General features: G+C 46.3%; 1 protein-coding gene across 2 annotated transcripts in view; it reads right to left on the bottom strand.

Annotated features, from left to right (window-relative positions):
* TAGLN3 (transgelin 3) overlaps positions 1-14785 on the bottom strand; it is a 28633-nt gene extending 13848 nt beyond the window's left edge. The window contains exons 1-5 of one of the 2 annotated variants that reach the window (XR_014824864.1): positions 14597-14785; positions 14102-14283; positions 12760-12934; positions 2885-2987; positions 1269-1467 (exon numbers count right to left, since the gene is read on the bottom strand). Coding sequence is in view for 1 of the 2 variants with exons in the window: in XM_021070389.2 (XP_020926048.1) it covers positions 1326-1467; positions 2885-2987; positions 12760-12934; positions 14102-14281 (600 nt within the window). In the remaining variant the exon portion in view is untranslated. Of the gene's footprint in view, positions 1-988; positions 1468-2884; positions 2988-12759; positions 12935-14101; positions 14284-14596 lie in introns of those variants that run through there. The other variant, XM_021070389.2, reaches the window with a different exon arrangement.
* Between the last annotated feature and the right edge of the window lie 5845 nt (positions 14786-20630).

Here is a 20630-nt window from a genome sequence, read left to right on the forward strand (position 1 = left end):
TGCTGAATTCCCATCTATAAAATAGATGAAATCAGCAACACTCTCATTGAAGCAGAAGCGGGGACCCTGAATTTGGCCTCTGCTCCACCCACCCCCAGCCCCATGAAGGAAGCCTAGAAATGCAAAGGACACCATCTGGAAAACCAGCACCCAAACATCTAAAGTGTGGCAGTGTCTATGGCTTCATTTGTTTTACTTCTTGTTAATTAACAATTCATTCTATGTCCAAAAGGCCTTATTTCTTTTCTTATTAAATGCAGCTCTTTTATTTTTTCTTGTTTCTACTGGCAGGAGAGAGTAAGATGAACTTGTGGTCCCCAGGCTTCTTTGCCTTCTTAAGTTTTCTGTGGATGAGAAAATATTTAGAAACCTAAAAACCTATCTCAGCTAGATCTCAGTCTTAGACAATGTCCAAGAGTTTTAGGGGGGTAGACTCTATAAATACCTGTAAGAGAGCAATCTTCTGCATTACCTATTACTCTTTGCTGATGAAGAAACTGTATAAATGTCTGCATTAGACCCAGAATCTGGCCCATAGTGGGGGTGGGTGAGATTATGGATAAAGAAGTGAAAACTGCTCTTTCCTTCCACCAATCATCATCCATCCAGTTGATAAAACCACCTCCACAGATAATTCCTGGGCATCTATAGGAGAGCTCATGAGGAACTGGAGCTTCAGCTTGTTCATTCCTGTTCCCCACACAGAGTCTAGCATAATAAACACAAGGTACGTACTCAAAAAAATATGTGGGAGCCTAAGACCTTGTTCTCGAACTCATGGCTGTCAGGGTCGTTAAAACTATTCATAAACGTTCTACTGCAATTGTCCAGCTAAGCAATACTACCTTGCAAGGGCTTCCTTGAAGTCAACTTATATTTCTACAGCTCTAGTTACAGTTAAGCTTAATTCCATCTTGCTGGCCTCTTGAATGAAATGAAGACCAGGCCTGCCTGCAAAGTCCCTAAGACAAAGAAGGAAGGTTACACATTAAGACACAAGACTAATTTGTTTATTAGGTGCGTTCTGTAAGTTGAGGAGGGAGAATTTTTGGCAAATAAATAAATAAATAAATAATCAGACTGATAAAGGCTTTTAGGGCAAAGGAGCTCAGGAAGAGGGAGGAAGCGGAGTCTTTGCATAGTTCTAAATGAACAGAAGGTGGCAGCAGTAGGCAACGTGGATTCGCAGCAGAAATGCGGCACTTGCAAAAACCAAGGACAGGAGGCTTTGAGAAGAGAAGGTCAGAGGTGACTAACTATTTCTTTACCATATAGACCGTGGTGTGGATCATTCATCCTCTCTACGGGGGGTGGGAGGCAGGGTCTCACATGATCTGCCTGGGCATCCCGTACCCAGTCATGCCTGCCTGGGAGGCTCCCTTGTTGCTGCCCATCTGCAGGCCGATGACGTTCTGTCCCTGGCGAAGCTGCTCCTCTGAAAATCCTCTCCGATTCTGCTGGGCTTTCCTGGGCAGAGGAAGCGAGATGGAACAATGTCATTCTGATTGTTTGCAACCATGCCCAAGATGTGCAGTTGGGCTCTACTGGGGGTCACCAAATAGAAGGGCAGGCCTTCTACTGAATTACATTCCTGCCATTAATGATGATCCTACCCTGGGCTATGGTCTTGCCCTGAACCGTGATCCTCTTACCCCAGTCCAAGATTCTACGCTTGGTCATGGTCTTACCCTGGGCTATGATCCTACTTGGTCATGATCCTACCCTGGGCCATGATCCTACCCTGGGCCATAGATCTACCCTGAGCTATGGTCCTACCTACTACCCTTGGTCATGATCCTACCCTTGGTCATGGTCCTACCCTGGGCTATGATCCTACTAAACTTGGTCATGGTTCTACCCTTGGTCATGATCCTACCATAGCTATGGTTCTGCCCTGGGCCATGATCCTACTACCCTGGTCCAAGATTCTACACTTGGTCATGATCCCACCCTGGGCCATGGTCCTATCCTGAGCTATGGTCCTACTAACCTTGGTCATGGTCCTACCCTGGGCCATGATCCTACTATGAATAGGCCCCACCATGATACATGACCTCTCTACTCTTTAGAAGATCGGATGATTATCCAGAATTTCTACAGCAAAGAACTAGTGCTGCCTCTCTGGGGACTTTATTCCCAAATACTTTCCTGTCCCCCCTCCCAGTTACGTCAAGCCCTTGTGAAAATTAAAATCAGTCCTTCCTACAGAGCATGTCATTAATCCCACTTCATCGTTCCCTGTGGAGGGCCAGGATTAAAGTCCTCACTTTAGAGCTGAAGGATGAAAAAATTCTTACTCTAGACCAGAAGTCTGCAAACTTCCATGAAGAACCAGATAGTAAATAATGTTTGTCTCAAGAGAGACATAACCTGGGCAGAGCTGGAGGATCTATGTATGTGGTAGGAAAGGCCCTGCGGTGGGATATTGGCCTGAAAGGCAGAATCATTCTCGACTTGTGCTGGGGGATTTGGTTGCGGGGCTAGGGGTGCTTATTCCTAGGCTAGGGTTTGTGTGGAAATAGCCTCTGAGAGCTACAAGGCCTCAGATGCTCACTCTTGTTAAAAATCATTCTCTGGAGTTCCTGTCGCTCAGCAGAAACAAATCCAACATGGAGCCATGAGGTTGTGGGTTTGATCCATGGCCTCGCTCAGTGGGTTAAGGATACAGTATTGTAGTGAGCTGTTGTGTAGGTCACAGATGTGGCTCGGATCTGACGTTGCTGTGGCTCTGGAGTAGGCTGGCAGCTGTAGCTCCAATTGGACCCCTAGCCTGGGAAACTCCATATGCCGCAGATGCAGCCCTAAAAAGCAAAACAAACAAACAAAAAATCATTCTCTGCTCTTGGTGGGGGTGAGGGTGGAGTGGTTGGACACAAATTTTTACCTGTGAAACCAAGATGGCTCTCCCCGGTAGCAGCCATCATCCTTGGTGACTGCAACGCTGCCCAGAGCCATCAGGGTCCTCTGCACGGCCGCCATATCCTTCCCTGGAAGCCAAGGGAGAGATTAGAGCCAAGTGTGTGTCAGGGCCAAGGGGTCAGGAAGGATGGGGCTGGGGCCTGGGCCTCTGGGAAGGGAGTTCTGTTAGGAGGTGCAGACAAGCACATTGAAGGGAGAGGGATGTCAGATTTTTCTCAAAGTGCCGAAGACAATCACAGTCAGACCTCTCAGAAAGGAACAACAAAAAAAATCACCTGACTAAATATTCTCTATATAGTACCTATCAGAGAGACCCAGTTTCTCATCCTGCATGAACAACACATTCCAAACACTGAACAGCTCACACAGAGGTTGGTTCCTGCCCTAAACAGAAGCCCCTCCTCAGTGGGTTCCACAGGCGGTAGTCAAGGGAGACCCTGTGGGTAGGCTGGACTGAGGGTCTGCACAAAAGAATTTTCCTCAGGACTGGAAAGAGATAAGGAAACTGGAAAGAAATTTACTGGATGGATGAACTGCACCAAACCCCAGGTGGTGTCTTCCTTTTACTTTATCTGGGTTAAAAGGGTCTAAAATCAGCCATGTGCATCAAATCGAGTATTCACTTGGCTGTTTGGACTGGAGGCCTGGCAGATGAAGAAAAGCAAATCACCACAGAAAGCACTCCAACGTGACACAATAAGAGGCTCTTCATTTTGTGCTGCTTCAAAGGAGCTAGATGGACACAATAAATAAATGGCTTGAGGGGGTTGTGAGAGAGAGAGAGAGGTAGGGGGAGAGGAGAGAGAGAGAGTGAGAGAGAGAGGCGTGGTGTGGGCCCCTCGCACAGTGGGAGGGGGACTCTTCCCCACACCCACGGAGAAGCAACTGGGCCACAGGGCAGCCTGCTTCTCCCACCCTGTTCCCCCCTCCCTTCCGGCTGACTGACGTGGTCTAAACATAGAAAGGGAGAGATGCTACTGTGTGGTTCGCCCTGCACCTGAGAACCAGATCAAAGGTCCACAGACAGCACCAGTGGGGGGGGGGGGGGGCGCAGCATTCAGCCTAGTGGGGGCTGTGAAAGTTAAGCACATACATTCAAAGGACCTCTTTAGACCCAGTGAACCATCTGTGATCTCTCCGGCTGGGCTGCAGCAGCCTGGTCACAGGGGAGTACAGAGTTACAGGGGAAAGGCAGACAGAAAGTGAGAATGGAGCAAAACTCTGACAAAATAAACAATTAAGGTCCACAGAAGGAGTCCAGTTCAGGATGTCCACTTATTCAAAGAGGAGAGTGAGAAACAGCCGATCCTTCTTTCCGCTCTTCTCTCCTCCGGCCCCACCTCCCACATCAACCACAGGATGATTTCCTGGATCCTGAGGCCCTGTGGGAATGATTGATGGATACAGGGATGAAAGGTTCTCAATGGAGAGCCCCCAGACTGAAGGGACAGCTGGGGCGGTGGGGGGAGGCTCTGGGCAGCAGATGGGAGGGAGAGGGTGGAAGGAATACTAAGTAGTAAGAGAGAGGAAACGCAGAGGAGGTTGGGAGAATGGTCCTTCTCTTCCACAGATGAAAAGTCTTTCTATGATTGTCGCTGTATAACAGGCTACTTTTTTTTTTTTTTTTTTTAATAGAACTGTCGTGATGATATTCTGAAGGATGCCTGCGGGAAGCGATAGGGAGAGATTTGCTTTCAAGCAGTGAGACTTTAAAGAGAACCTAGAGAAACAGTGAAGCCTAAGGAGGTTTAGGTGGGTCTGGGCACATCACCCATCTCTGCTCTGTATGGAAAGCACACTGCAAATCTCTTTCTTGTGGGTGGAAAGACCGAGCCATGTCCAGGATTGGGAAAATGTGGATATAGCCACATATACTACCCTGGAGCCGTGGGTGCTGAAGCAAGCTCTATTAAACCATAGACCCAGCTCCCCCACACATGGCTAATAAATACACTACATGATCCCAAAAGGGACCAAGGGGACTAATTTGGGAGCAAGGGTAAGATATCCAGGAACCTAGACCTATAAATCCCATGCCACCCTCATCCTGGGACAGTGCAAAAGGAAACAAATACATGATCGGGGCAGAAGAAGCTAAGAAGGAGGCATTGTTAGACAGAAACCAATTGGAAAAGTGTTTCTTAAAGAAAGGTCCAAGAGATTTGATCTAAATTGTAGCCTAGACACTTTATTATATGTGACCTTGACCCATGGACTCAATATTATTTCTCCCAATGTATGCATGGGAAAACTAACTCAGGGAGGTTAATTAACTTCCCAGAGCCCAGCTCTAGCTCAGGTCTGTTTGAATGAAAAGCCTACAAACAGTCTGTGGGGGTGCCCTGCCTTCTCCCGGGGGCACCCCAGCGCAAGCTGGTTGGGAGGCAGGTCCTCAGTGATTAGAGTTGACCCGAAGGGTGGGGGTTCAGTGCCAGGCCAGAGGGATGCACTGGAGGGATAAAACTGGGGCATAGTTTTTGGGCCCTACAAGATCTAAGGCACAAACCTCAAGTGATCATAAGTCTTTGAGTGTTTTGTCCGGAATAATGGCTCAAGGTTGCAACCTAAATACGATTAAAGCAAAAGAAAGCAGTTGGGGACCAAAGTCCCCTATCAATGTGCAGATCAAATTAAAATAATTATTGTTAAGTTTCTAAATAACATAATGAACAGAAATCTGCCTTCTGAAACCAGTTCACATGTAGTTAGTTTTCTAGCAGATGTTCCTTGGAAAGAATTGAAAGATTTTGGGCTAATGGAATGGGAAGAGGGCCTCTTCCCAGCCTCATTTCTCTTGCCAGTGCAGAAGCCCAGGTCAAGCGCTGTCAGGTACAAAGGGGATGTTTGAGGAGGCTGATTTCCTATAATTCGGAGTTAAAAATTGAAATGTCTGAAGAAGCAAGGAGGTTAAAAGATCTGTGAAGCGAGCCAGTTATAAAGCAACAGAAGCTAAACATCATGGATCACAGCCAAGGGTACCACCTGCCTAGAAACCAGCCTGCTTCACTTTTCCAAGCTTTTGGGACTATTTTCGGGATACGGTTTACGGGTCTCTTTAAAATATAGGGTCACAGAGTTCCCTCGTGGCTCAGCAAGTTAAGGATCAGGTGTTGCCACTGCTGTGATTCTGATTACAGCTGTGGCAAGGGTTCGATCCCTGGCCAGGAAACTTCCACATGCTGCAATACTTTTGGTTTTTAATTTTTACAAACATCCCTATGTCTGACATGTGGTAGGTACTAAATAAAAATCGTAAAGTGAAAACCCCTTCCTTCAGAGATAACTTCCACAAAGTCAGGTAGTAATATCAATAGATAGAAGGGCTCTGATACAACTTGGGGGCTGCTCAGAGGCCAGAAAACTCTTTGCTCCCTGAAAGGTACCCCTAGAAACATTGGCAAGACAACTTGAAAACTGCTGCTCAGGACTGTTTTTCCAAGAAAACAAAAGAAGAAGGAGAATAGTTCGAAAGAAGTACCAACTAGGTTCTGGGAATTTTCTAGAGGTTGGGAGAGCGGAAATGAGACTGAGTCCGAGAGGTGATGTACAAATGAGACTGTTGGCCACAGAAGGGAGGTGACACATGACAGAGATGACCTAATTTACACTAACGGCTCAGGATTGCAATCAGGCTCCCAGACTCTTCCTGCCCCTATCATGGGGGGGAAGCTAAGACCCGAATTTGTAAAAAGAGATGATGGCCCTGGAGCTTTTTCTCAGATAACAACCGAGACTTACCTGACAATACTGTGCCCCCTGTTTACTGCGTTATCACAAAGCAGAGTCTCCCCAGGTGTGGTCTTATACTCCAGCTACTAAAGGATCACATCTGGGGAGAAGGGCCAAGGGCTCTGCATTGTAAGGACCCCTTGTCCCAACCTAGGGGTTCTGAGTGCCCATAAAGTTTGAAGGATTTTACCATGAAGATGCTTGAACAAGGATTTTGTTCTCTTAATTTTTTTTTACTACTTCCATGCTATTTTATGCATGTCTTTGGGAAGAAAAAAATAAAAACAGAAGGGTAAAGAGAAAGAAACAAGGACAGAGAAACCATCTGGGCAGATTCAGTCAGGTTAGACACTCTACTTTTTCTTTTTTTTTTTTTACAGCAAACCTGCAGCATATGGAAGTTTCCAGGCTAGGGGCTGAATCAGAGCTGTAGTTGAGGCCTCTGCCACAGTCACAGTCACACCGGATCCGAGCTGCATCTACAACCTACAGTTTTTGACAATGCTGGATCCTTAACCCACTGAGTGAGACCAGGGATAGAACAGTTTTTGACAATGCTGGATCCTTAACCCACTGAGGGAGACCAGGAATGGAACAGTTTTTCGCAATGCTGGATCCTTAACCCACTGAGTGAGACCAGGGATGGAACCCACATCCTTATGGACACTATGTCGGGTTCCTAACCCACAGATCCACAATGGGAACTCCTCTGCTTTTAATGCTAAAAATCAGTTTTAAAGTTAAAACTCTTTGTTTTGAGTTACTTTTATTTTATGTTACTCTTGACTCATCCTTGTTACTCTTGGAATACTGTTTTTTCCTCTTCATGGGACTTACAGAGAAAGAAGTCAGTGGATGAAGAAATCATGTCTTATTTCCCTGAGTAATAACTTAGGCATAGCCCCCCATTCTCCACTCAAGGTAGAAAAACTAGAGATCAGGGAGAAATGTCAGTGGGTTGGTTGGGCTTGCTTTGGAGACTTGAATTTTTGTTGCTTGGCTTCCTGGAGAAACTCCATAGGGTAGTGGTTCTCAAAGTAAGGTTCCCAGGCCAGCAGAAACAGTATCCCCTGTGGATTGGTAAGAACTGAAAATTCCTAGCCCTTGCCTCAAACTTAATACCTCTGAAACTCTGGGACTGGAGTCTGACAGTCTGTGTTTTAACAAGTCTAGCAGGTGGTTCTGAGGCCCACTGGAGTTGAAGAACCAATGTGGGGAGTTCCCATCATGGCACAGTGGTTAATGAATCCAACTAGGAACCATGAGGTTGCGGGTTCGATCCCTGGCCTTGCTCAGTGGGTTAAGGATCCGGCATTGCTGTGAGCTGTGGTGTAGGTTGCAGACAAAGCTCGGATCCCGCATTGCTGTGGCTCTGGCATAGGCCGGTGGCTACAGCTCTGATTAGACCCCTAGCCTGGGAACCTCCATATGCCCTAGAAAAAGCAAAAAGACAAAAAAAAAAAAAAAAGGAAGAAGAAGAAGAAGAAGCAATGCGGAAGAAAGAATCCACCAAACACAAGTGTGAGCAGTGCTTGGAGTAAATACGGTAAAGGCTGCTCTGAGAGAAAAGGAGGCTTCAAGCAGCAGGCATTTCTGTGATGTTTCAAGTCACTACAGGTACTGTACAGTATCCTAAAATAGTTCTGAGATTGGGTGTAATGTCTCTTCCGTTCTTGCTGTTGAGGAATGACACATACAGTGACACTTCCCAGAGAACATTCGTGGACCATCCAGGCACTCCACCCCCGACACCCAGTCATCAAGGAGGGGAAGAGGGAGGCAGGACAAAACCATGTGTCCCAGATCCTCAGCATAGGATTACGGAGAAGAGCAATCAGATTTGATCGATCTTTGAGTCTTGCCCGCTCTGACATTTCTAGAATTCTAGGTGTCTAATGCTTGTCGCCTGGTTACCAATGGACTGACAGCAGAAGGAAAAAAGCCAACACTTTTGAGGTGTCTCTCAGCCCGGCATTGTGTTAGGCATTTTAACACTTAATCCTTATAGGAACACTGCAAGGGAGGTGCTGTTTATAGAGAAAGGAGTTGAGGCTCTGAGAAGGTGAGGTCGTGTAGCTAGTAAGGAGCTAAAGAGTTTTAGCCCACCTGGCTGACTCCAAAACTCACACACTTTCCATAGAACCAAAACCCCTGGGGCTGGAATTGGCAAAGCAACAATATATCATGGGGAAAGACACACAGGGTGATGACTGTGAAGTAAAGAAAAGTCAAGGAGACCCTTAGAAGCAGCCCCTTGTTTGGGATACTGGCCGATGAGGTGAAGGGACCTCAGATGATAGAGGGCAAAGGTCATCCAGGCAACCCTCCCAGCTGCTGTGTGAGGCCATTGATGAGGTCCATTTGTTCCAAGACAGAATATGGGCCCTTCCAGTCTTGCTCTAGCCAGCCTCATTTTCTATTAGTCTTAAAAAAAAAAAAAAAAAAAAAGGCTAACGACAATAGTCATGTTAATGTTGCCACCATATATTAGGCTCTACTCTTGCCAGCACTGTGCTGAGCACCTCTAATGCATTCTCTCCTTTACTGCCCTTATCAACCTGAAAAATAGATACTGTTTCATTTTACAGCTGAGAAAGTGGAAGTTTAGAAAAGTTCATTGAGAGGTGGTAGAGCAAAAGTTTGAATGGGGTGGCCCTATTTCTGACTTAGGAGCTTCCACTCTCCTAACCTTCAGGGTAAGCTTTCTTCACAGTCTTTCAGAACAGCACACTCGCTCACGTGGATTCTCTCTTACACACACACACACACATCTCCTTTTCTGCACCCCCCTCTGGCTCCTCCCCCCTTTTCTGGCTCCTCCCTTTCCCTCCACAGAAGGGGGGTATCCTAACCTCCCTTGTGCTCTCCTGAGCTGCAGCTGGAGACAGCTTGCCTGCCATTTCCAGGAACCCAGGGCAAATCCCAAAGTAACATGCCAGGCATCCACCTCTCTCATTTGGTGCCCTTACACTGCTCTAAGCTGCTCTCACCCATCATCATGGTAAGGAACTGGTCACCCATTTTCCTCCTTCAGTAGCCTTGTCTGAATCCTGTGGTTGGGTTCTTTTCTGGACCATTCAGCCCTGGGCTCCTTCTTAAAGCCTTGAAACTTTTATTCTGGTTGCCCCTGAGTCACAGCTCAAAGTCAAACATTTTACTGGCTTCTAAAAGGGATTTCAGGGTAGAGGGTACACCTGAGGCCCCTGCCTGTTGAAATAGCTGAAGCTAAATGGGAAATCATTCGGCAAGCCTGGGCTCCTGCAGCTTTATTGGTCTGTGACATACGAGCAGCGTGAAGTCCCTGGGCAGCCCTAGGCAAGCAGAGCCCTACTTAGGAAGATGCTGAGGGGAAGACATGGGACGGAGAGCTGCCGAGCATGAAATGCCTACAGAGGTGGAAGAGAAATACATGGGGAGAAGGGCTGGCCCCTAAGGGCCACAGTCATGATGGCCGTGGTATGTGGAGTCAGAAGTGAATTGAGTAATCTGAAAGGTCAGGACAGCATTAAAACCACAGCCCGGCTGCAGAAGAGTAGGGAGAATGTGGGATTATGCTACAGGGGTGGCCCGTCCAGGAGCTGTGCACACAAACATGGCCGTCTCCCACGCACTCAGGCATGTCCACACAGGCACCCTGTCCTGCGGTGTCCCTCTGATTCCAGCTTACTCACCCACAAGCTCACAGGTGACAAGCAACTCTGGCAGAGGGACCCAGCCTCGAAATCCGTCGTGCTGCTCTTCCATGGATCTCACTGCTGGGCTCACCCAAGGCCACGCCCCCCACCCCCGTCTCTGCTAAAGGGGCTCACTTTCCTGCCTAGTGCTCCACTGTATGGTAACCAGCTCCCAACAAACTTTAGATGGTGATCCTGAGTGATATCAGGTATCCTCTCCAATACATAGGATGAATCTTCCTCCTTAGAGGGACCACCAGGCCCTGGGGCCTCTAGAGGCTGCTCTCCCATTGCCTGCAGTCCCTGCCTACTGTACGACCTATGGCAGCTCAGCCACAGCTCCCTGGGTGTGGTCTCCTTCCTTATTCCCTTTAAAGCCTCATCCTTCTTTGCACTGGGAATGACAGCCCTCATGTCTGCCTTGTTCCCTTGTTCCAAGAGCATTACTCTGCCCTGGAACCCACCTGTCTACCTCAGGCCACTGCAGTCACACTCCTGCCTCTTGACTTCCCTCTCCCCTAAGAGGTATCTAACACACCGAGCGGGAGCAGGTGGTGTAGACCTTCACCTACTCTGCTTTTCAGGCAGAGTGCTCCCTATCCCTCTCCCCACACACTGCCAGCACCTCTTGGGTGTAAAGTTTACCTGTGTGGTCTTTAGAAAAAGGGGAAAGGCAAGAAAAGCATCCTCAGGACAGGAAAACACCTTTGGAAGCCTCACTTCCCACAGACTTTCCAGTTTTTTCCTCCTCCTCTACACTTCCTGTACTTGGGGGCTCCTACTGGGACCCCATCCATTCACACAAACCTCCTAGTTCAGGGGCCCTAACCTTCAGTCCCACACAGCCCTGAATCATGTCCCTCTTCCTTTTCATCTCATCAGTCACTGTTATGATTCAACAGCATAACACTCCTGGTGTCGGTGAAGGAAACAGCGTCCTGGCTGAAGCCCAGCATGGCAGACTAGTTAAGGTCCTATACTATGGCATCCTAGCGGCTGGGTTTGAGTCCTAGCTCTGTTAATTACTAGGCAGGCATATGATATATACAAGTATTCATGGGCGAGCTTCAGTTTCATCATCTATGAAATGGGGAAATTAGTAACACCTACCTTCTGGAATTGTTGGGAAAACTGATTGGCATTATGCAGAAAGACACTAGTATATGGCTGGTGCATAGAAAAATATCGAAAAGCAGTAGCTATTTTTATAAGGAGAAAAAAAAATCACAGTTTTGACCTAAAAAACAGGGACCAAGTCTCAACTGTGACATTCTGAGGGGTTTTGGAGGCAACTGTCTGTGAAGTCCAGTGGCCTGGCCTGAAGTTCTGAATATCTGAGTTTTTAAATAATGGCAAAACATGACTGATAAACTGATTGGCTTAGGATTCTAAGTATTCATCTGTGAAGGAAACAGGAAGTGCCAGCTCTTTGTATGATACAGAGAAGGGGGGTGAGGCTTAAGGAGGCTTTTTTTTTTTTTCTTTGAATACCCCTTAAAACATCATTGTTTCTCGATCACAAGAAAGTTAACCCACTCTCACTGTCAGCAGAGCCATCTGCCCTGGGCAGGTCACTGCCTTAGGTGTTCTGTTGATTGGGACACTGATGACAGCTAGTGACAAGGTGCATGAGAACACAGTGTCAACCTGGCAGCTCTGCTTGGACCGTGTATCTCGGGCAGGCCTGGTGTGGAACAGTCACACAGATGGGTGGGCACATTCTGGCTCAGGCAGCAAATTAAGCACTACAACCAGAGGTCCCAAATTCTCTAGTGGTATCTTCATTCACATCTTTCCCCCCAATAATCATGGATTGTTAAATATGTCCAGAAACCTGATTTCCTTTTTATGCCTAGATTTCTTAGGTCAATTCACAAAAATGAAAGAAAAAAAATCATTTGACGCCCTCTCTGAGAAAATACACCTCTGGACGTTACTGTCACCAAGCTCCCAGATAATCTTTTAATAAAAGGGCAGGGTGCTATTTATTTCTCAGATTGAATGACAAAATTGCACCAGGCAGCTTTGTCTATAAGCCCGGGTGAGTCAGAAGCACACTTGCCACCCCCCTTCTCCCCCAGTAGCTATCATTTGTGGGGAAAGAGTACGTTGTGGGAGGGGTAAGAGGAACCAGAGGCATCCATGTAACCATTTTAGCTTCCTCCCAGAGGAGGCTTCTGTTTACATGTTAGTTAGGTCCCTGCTGTGTCCTGGGGTGTGTGTTCTTTAGAGGAAAAACACTTTTCATAGAGCATCACAAAGGGGGAGGCTGACAGCGCTGCTGGGTGACAGCGGATAACTCCCTCACACACACAATCACAGGCGCGCACACGCAGGGAAACACAAGGAAAAACACTGTGCGCAGGTTTTAACAAAGAGGCGAACAAAACGGTGGGGGGGAGGGGAGAATGAGCCCAAAGGCACCAGGGCTGTTTACCTTCCCACAGATCCACAGTCTGAAAAATGTCAGTGGTCCTGACACCATAGATCTCTGCAGCTTTTAGGAACTGGGAGATTTGTTCCATCTGCTTAAAAGCCATCTTTGACTCTGAGATCTTGGGAATGGGTTCTTGTCCAGGAGGGTATAAACTGTTTATCAGCTTACACAAGACCTGCAGAGGGAAAGGAGGAGACAAAAATCAGCGTTTCCCTTTGCATTTATCTCTCCCTAATGCACAGTGAGTCCTAGTCCCCATGGGGGCACAGCCCAGAGGTTTGGGCATGGGCGAATCTTGCACCCCAGGAAGCCATGGGCTCTAAGCTGGGTAGCCAGTCTCTTGTATTGAACCCCAAGACTCCAGGACTCCATTCTCAGGGCTGTTCCTACAGTGAGTCTGGGAGCCCGGGAATCCTCTGCCCTCCCTGCTCCTCCCCTCCTCTTTATGGGTGAGGAAAGAATGTTTACGAGAGGGGATATGCATTGATGAGGCCAGGATTTCAGACTTTCAATGGAGAGATGAGTTAGTGGCTCCCAGGTAGGGTAAACGACATACTCTAATATTATTTTTTCTATCACAAAGGCAGATCAGAATCAGGCTTCAGTAACTCATCTGATAAGTGCTAATGATGTATAAAGGAAATGAACTGGGTACCCTCCTCCCAGATACCTATAACCAGAGTACTGGGCAAAACCCAACAGAGGTGTGGAATAGCAGTTATGTAACAGTAAATCACAGCCTGCAGGAACAGACAGGCTTGTTGAAATCAGCAGAGCCTGTGGTCCCCAGTCACGCCTCTCCCCTCCCCAACACATAAGAGCATCTCCTTAGAAAAGCAGTTAAGAATCAAATAAGGATTCCCTTTAGTTTCAAGAGAATCTAACCGTTCAGCAGACAGGCATTGAGCATCCCCAAGGAGTGTGGCTCCAGGAGGGATGGGTGAGTGGTTAGTCCTCCCCCTCCATCCCTTCCTTTGTTTTACTATGGAACCAACCTATTTCTCTGGGGAAGGAATGGCCCCAGAGGAGCTGATGAGAGATCTCAAGGGAATACTTATCTCTCTTCTCAATGGAAAGAGCAAAAGGGCTTCGAATTTGCCAACAACTCAGCAGGAAGCTGCAATGTCAGGGATGGATGAGAAGTCCTCTCATGCAGCAAGGGAATTGTACAGGGAGCCCAGATCTTCAACCCCAGGGAGAGATAAAGGTATTCCCGTCCCCTTCCCGTGAGACTCAGAATCTGGCAGCCACAGCTCCTCTCGCAGCCTCACATTAAAAGGAGAGATTCTGAAGGGTTTCCCTGCCCACTGCCCCCAGTAACCAAGATCGCAGCAGGCCTTACCGTCCCGTCCATTAACCATTTCTGAAAATGGGTCCTGCCGGGGGGTGGGTGCTCTATGTCCTCCGCGCACTGCAGGATGATCCAGTCCACCAGTTTGTTCTCGAGGTCTGCGTCATACTTCTGCTCAATCTTCTCCTGCACCTCTCGGCTTAAGCCGTAGCTCGGGCCCCTGTTAGCCATCTCTGGAAGAGAAGAGAGGACACGCGCGGCATCCACACAATAGCAGCAGCAGCCCGGGCTCCCCGCAAACAGGCTGGGCTGGGGCTGGGCTGGGGCTGGGCCGCCTGGCCCAGCAGCAGCAAAGCGGGCAGAAAGCCGGGCGTGGTTTAAATCAAGGAGCCAATGAAGCCACTGGGGTTTCACCTACAAACGGGAAAGAAAGGCTCAGCCATGCGCCAGTGACTCTTAGAATAAAGCCCCCGGAGGTCCAAAGGGGCTGGAAGCCCCCTCTCAGTCCCGCCTATCAGTGAGAAGACATGATGTATAAGGACTCACAGTAAAGCCTGAAGCCCCAGGCAGCAAGGGGGCTGGCAGGGTGATGGTCGTTTCTTCCCTCCTCCCAGGAGCACTTTGCAAAGGTAGGAACCCCGAGATGCGAAAGAGCAGGTAATTAATAGGAAGGGAGGAAGGTCCCCTTGACGTTGAGCTGCTGATGCTGCATCGCGCCTGGAAGAATGGTACACTGATTCGATTTTCTCAGGGCTGAGGAGGGTCAAACCAGGGCCGTTGCTAAGAGCCCTCAGAAAAACCAGCCCTCTGTTGTGTCAGTCAAGCTCTCCACCCGCCCACCTCCCCTCCCGCTGAGAGATTCTTTCTCAGCCTCACAATTCTTTCCCCTCCTCTGGGGGACAGCGGATTGTACACAAGGCCAGCGCACAGCTGCGCAGGGGATGGGGCCTGGGGGAGGGTCCGCTCTGTCGGCTGTCCATCTGTCAGGAGTTGCCAAGCCACTTTCCTCCGGCCTTGAGGGAACAGGTGTCTGGCCGTGGGGCGGGAGAGGTGGGGCCGTGAACTGTAACCATTAACTTGTTCAGCTGCCAGTCAGATTTCATCCAGAAACTTCCATGCTGGTGGGACACTGTTGTGCCTCAGTTTGACTTATATAGTGTTTTAATGCCATTTTTCACTCAAAAGACAGACACTTATAAAAAGACAGGAACGTCTGGAAAAGCCCTTATAAGAAGGCACGTTTTATAAATTAAACGGGGGTCCATGTGCTAAGAACTATTAGAGTGAAAGGTTTTGCTAGAGTATGAAGATTTCATCTGTTTATTTTCTTTCATTAAGGACCAGGAAAGCACAGCTGACAGGCTGTCAGTGGTAACTGAGTAATTGGTGTGAGGAATCATCAGACCTAAGTTAGCCTGAAATTTTAATTAACCACTGAAGGCCTTGGTAGTTCATCTCCCTTGACTATAAGCCACTTGGGTAAGGATGGTCTTGTCTAAGGCTCTAGGTACTATTCATGGGGAAAACACCACACATTTTGGTTTTCTGTAATTCAGCAAAAATTTTTTTTAAACATTTCACCATGCCAAGTCCTGTGCTGAAGAGAAAGAAAATATAACTTTTTCCTCTAGAACAGGTTGACCAATTGACTCAGAGCATGACATAAAGCAATTCTAGTACATGGGATAGTGATCTTCATCCCTGTGGGAAATTGATTAGAAGCTATGCAGGAAATGACCTCAAACGATACACATACTGAGAACACACTCCTGCCAGCTGGAGCCTGGACTCGTGAAAATTTAATTACTTAGGAGAGATGTGGGTGGTTTGCCTGTGAAAAGACTTAGTGGTCAGTAGTTGAAAGCATAGGAGAGAGAACTCTGTGGCAGACAAGAGGTTGTGAGAAAATCAGAGCTGTGAGATCAGTGGGTTTAGAAAAAATCATGAGAAGGGGCTGACAAATGCGGGTATGGGTGCTGCATAGAACCATCATTTGAAGAAACTCTAAAGGCAGCCTAATGGGCTCCAGAGACCTGCAGTTCAGGGGTAGAGTCTAGAGCAGTGACATTGTCAGCAGAATTTTGGAAGCCACTCAGTTGCATCTTGGGTGGCAGGAATAAGGTCAGTTCCAGTCTGAACTAAGGAAAACAGAAGCCCAAACAGAAAACATGTTACTTCCTCCCAGGCTGTAGTTGCCCAAAGTAAGATGTTAGTTTGTTATATAAAACCAGAAACAATTCTAAAGGATGGACATTCCCCTTCCTCTTTTTTTCTCCAGACTCTGTCTTGCAGGTCTTTTGTACACAAAGATTTTTTCCCTGTTGTAACAAAATATGTGCTGTTCTTTGAGAATGACTGTATTCTCTGGAGAGAATACAATGGCAAAGGGGAGAGTCCAAGCAAGGCATAGGTTAGTCGAGTCCAGAAATCCACAGGAAGTCTTTAGAGAAAAAAAGCATTTGATCCCCTGGATGGTGCCAGTGGAAAGAGGCTCAACCTTCCACTTACTGAGTACTTATTAATATTATAATTTTTTTTTCAACAACCTTTTTTTTATGGGTCTGTGTATCTGAGATTTAAAAAAGAGAGACATAGCAGCATGGTCTAATAGCAAAATTAAACTTGTAAACTACAAATGCCAACCAGGTGTCATGCTAAAAATATACACAAGATTCTCATGTACAATTATATCTAGAGGAAGGGGGTAGGAGATTAGCGAAAGGATTTATAAATGAGATGCCTTTATGTCTCGGAAGATGAGTAGGTGTTTGCCTGGTGAATGGAGTGAGATGTTTGCAGGGTGGATGGGGTGATGTAGGAGGGATAGGGAACATTGCTGGCAAAGGCAGCTTATTTAAGAAGGTGAAAACGTTCTAGTATCAACAAAGCACAGGGTGAAAGGGAAGAGACACACAGAAAGTAAAATAAAGCCAGAATGTCCGGCAGGCTCCAGATTATAAAGTAGTGTGCTTGTAAGTGTCCAGGGTTAAATTTTCAGAAGTTTTGAAAGCCAGTTGTCAAACAGCCATTACAAGCAATTAAGTTATGTAAACTTACACATAAATAAATTATATTGCAAACAAAGATTAAATACTCAAAATGGAACACTTCCTAATTTATTTTGTTACATTTTACTCTTACCTATATTTTTGAGGATATTTATATTTATTGTCTCTACGGTGTGTATACTATGTAACAGTCTGTGACTGGCGGTTTCTTCTCAGCTTTATCATATTCAGTAACGTCACAGTGGTAGCTTGAAACCAGCTATGACTGGAGTGTTTATGCCACGGATATTGGCAAATGCTACAAAATCGGGGGGCTTCCCCTCCCCCCACCCCACAGCCACTTGTTGAATATTTACTGGCCTTGCCACCAGGCTTAGGTATCATTCAAATGAGCTTGAGTGTTTTCTACGCAAAAATGAACCATCAGATCTGATTTAGATGAAGAAAAAGGAGATGTCAGAATGACTCATAAGTTTGACTTGAGTAACAGAGGTAATGGTCTCACCAATTATTGTAGGTGGGGAGGTACATTAAGGGGGAAAGATAACAGGCTTTGGACTTATTGCATTTGGGAGGGCTGCCATGATCCATCCCAGTCATTAGACAGTTGGTTTTATGCATCTGGAACTCAAGGGAAAAAATCTGGAATGAAGTACTTAAATCATCTGCATGCCGGCAGCAGTTAAAACCAGGAACATGGGTGAAGTTGCTCAGGGTGAATAAGCTGCCTAAGAAGAGAGCCAAGGTCAAAAAAGAAAGGAATATTAACATTACCAGGTGGGTAAGATGATGCAGCTTGGTCAGGGATGCCTGGGGTTCAAGAATGTCAGAACAAAGTCTCTGATCTCCATGGTCCATTGACAGAGGGAGGTTGGCACATAAACTGAGTTTCAAACTAGTAAGTTCTATCAAAAAGGTGTGTGCAGAGTGTTGTTCATGAGAGAGCTCAGAGGACCTACTGAGAATTTCTTGGACACAGAGATGAGGATGAGTCAGGAAAGGCTTCAGTATGAAACCCAAATTTGAACTTTTCCAGTAGAAGTTTACCTGTCAATAAAAAGCTGACAGCTCAAGAAAAGGGACAGCAAGCCCATATGGGAAAGGAGAGTTTCTTCAAAAGACCCATTTGGTTAAAAAAAAAAAATTACCTGCCTTTTTTTAGGTATATTCTCTAAATGTACCAAAACATCACATCTTTTCGTCAAACCAAGTTATGTATATTACATGTTGCTAAACTAAAAAGTGATTTTTAGATCTGTAATTAAAGGGCTCTTAAAAATGCACATCTAAATTCCGTCCATCTTCTTCCTTCCTTCAGAAAGTAAGAGTTTTTTGGTTGTTTTTTTAAAGTTTCAAATGTATTGAAAATTCGACATATCCCCTTTGGCCACCGCCTTAAGAATGCTTATGTGGCAAATAATGTTCTCCTTGTTCTCTATCTCTGTGCTTTATAAATTCAGCCCTGCCCAAAGCCCTTTTCCTCCTCTCCTCCCCACAGAGCTTTTTATCGGCTGCTCAGAGAACCACATACTGTGCAGACTCATGTCTGGAAACACCTCTCAGCTCAACAGGTGCTGCAAAAGCAAAAATACTCTGTGACCGCACTTAGCCTTCCTCTCCTTGGGCAATGGCCTCATCCCCTTCCACTGCAGGTACGGAGGTTGTTTAGAGGAACCATGCCGCTTTTAAATCCATGCAGGTGTTCCAGAGAATAGGCATTCAGGGGCTGCTGGCTGTTCAAGCATTTCCATGTCACTGATACATGGCATGGAGTGGTTTTAGAAAGAAAAACAAAAGAGAGAACTTTGGGAGAAACTAGAAAAGAATACTGACATAACTATCAATGTACTAGACTACACTAAATCTCACGGCTTCAAACTCTTTTGGAAATTATGTTAACCTCTGCAAGGCTAGAGTCAATTTTAAGAGAGCTTTCCTTATCTTTAGAGAGTGAAGCGCCCCTCTCCCCCTTTTCCTAAGCACTAAACTTTGGAAAGGATAGCACAGAGCTAACATTCCTTGGGATCTTGAAGTGAGGAAGGTTCAGCCCAGGTCAGTTTTAGAAGCCTTAGTTCTTTGCCTCCATTTGCCTTCCCAAGCGCCCATGAATTGTGCCCTCCAGTTTCCCACTGTTGTGTGTGTGTAATAAGTAAGTGAAATGGTAATGACGCCTACATGTCATTGTTCTAAACGTGTTGTGCTTAATCCTTACACTTTATTTAATAGGTGTATATCATGATATTTTACAGATGAGGAGACCTCAGGGAGGTTAAGTAAATGGCCCAGTCACAGGCCTAGTAAACAATGAGCCAGGATTTAACCCCAAGCGCTAGCCTGTCTTTAACCGTGATATGGATTACCTCTACAGATACACTATGAATCTCCAATTATATTTATCACATTTTATTATAATTATGTTTAACCCTAGAAACCTCTCACAGGGGGGCAGGGGGTTTTCCTCTTCCTCCTGATCCTCATGCCTAGCAGCGTAGGCCTGCGAAGTCATCTTGCCATCCTGGAACAGCCCATTTTGGCACCAGGCACTGTGCCACAGAGATGATTCATGTATTTTTGGTTTGTAATTGTTTTGTATAAAAGAAAACTCCTAGATTATATTTTATTGCCTGGAGGATACTGATCTGTTTTGGTTCTGTGTCGGGGTTACTGACACAGACCACCCCCAGGTTTGATCATTTGTTAGGACTCACGGAACTTGGCATATAGTTCTACTCACCGCTATGATTTATTACAGTGAAAGGATAAAAAGCAAAATAAGGAAAGAACAACATGAAGTGAAATCCAGGGAAAACCAGACGCAAGCGGCTACAAATCCTGTCCTAGTTGAGTCACACACGTTCAGTTTAATCCCCCCAGCAAAGCACTGTGACAGCATGTGGGAAATATCCACCAGGGAAGATCGTGAGAGCCGCGGTGTCCAGAGTGTTTACTGGGAGCTGGTCACTTGGGCGGTCTCAGCCTGGCATCTACCAAAATTCCAGACCCGCAGAAGCAAAGCATTTGTCCAGCATAAACCACATTGTTTACGTAGACAGTTTAGGCACAGTGAGCTACTTTGATTAGTTCTGGAATGGTGGAACGCTCCTAAAATCCAAGTTCCCAGAAGCCAGCTAAGGGTGAACCCTGCGAGCAGTTCTCTCTAATAAACTGTCATCTCTATGTTAACTCTTCTCAGCACGGGAATTTTATACCAATACTCTTCAATATCCATTAAATGTTTCTTGAATTGTCCTTTGAACCAGGTTTACTCTCTGCTGGCTCCCTTAGTAATGAATTAAAGAAGTCTTTGAAGCATGTATATTATAAATACATGTATATGTATTGTGTATGATGTCAACTTAAAGAAGTTTTACTCTGACAGACGTAACCCAAGCAAGCTAAATAACATCCAATCATCCTTTTTTTTTTTTTTTTTTTTTTTTTTTGGTGTGTAGGGCCTCACCTGCAGCATATGAAATTCCCAGGCTAGGGGTTGAATTGGATCTGTAGCTGCCAGCCCACACCACTGCGACAGCAATGAGCAATCCAAGCTGCGTCTGCAACCTACACCACAG

Source organism: Sus scrofa, chromosome 13, assembly GCF_054392235.1.
Source record: "Sus scrofa isolate SSC_HxYL_T2T_F1_AM1 chromosome 13, Sscrofa_HxYL_maternal_Yorkshire_Landrace_v2.0, whole genome shotgun sequence".
Taxonomy (NCBI): Eukaryota; Metazoa; Chordata; class Mammalia; order Artiodactyla; family Suidae; genus Sus; species Sus scrofa.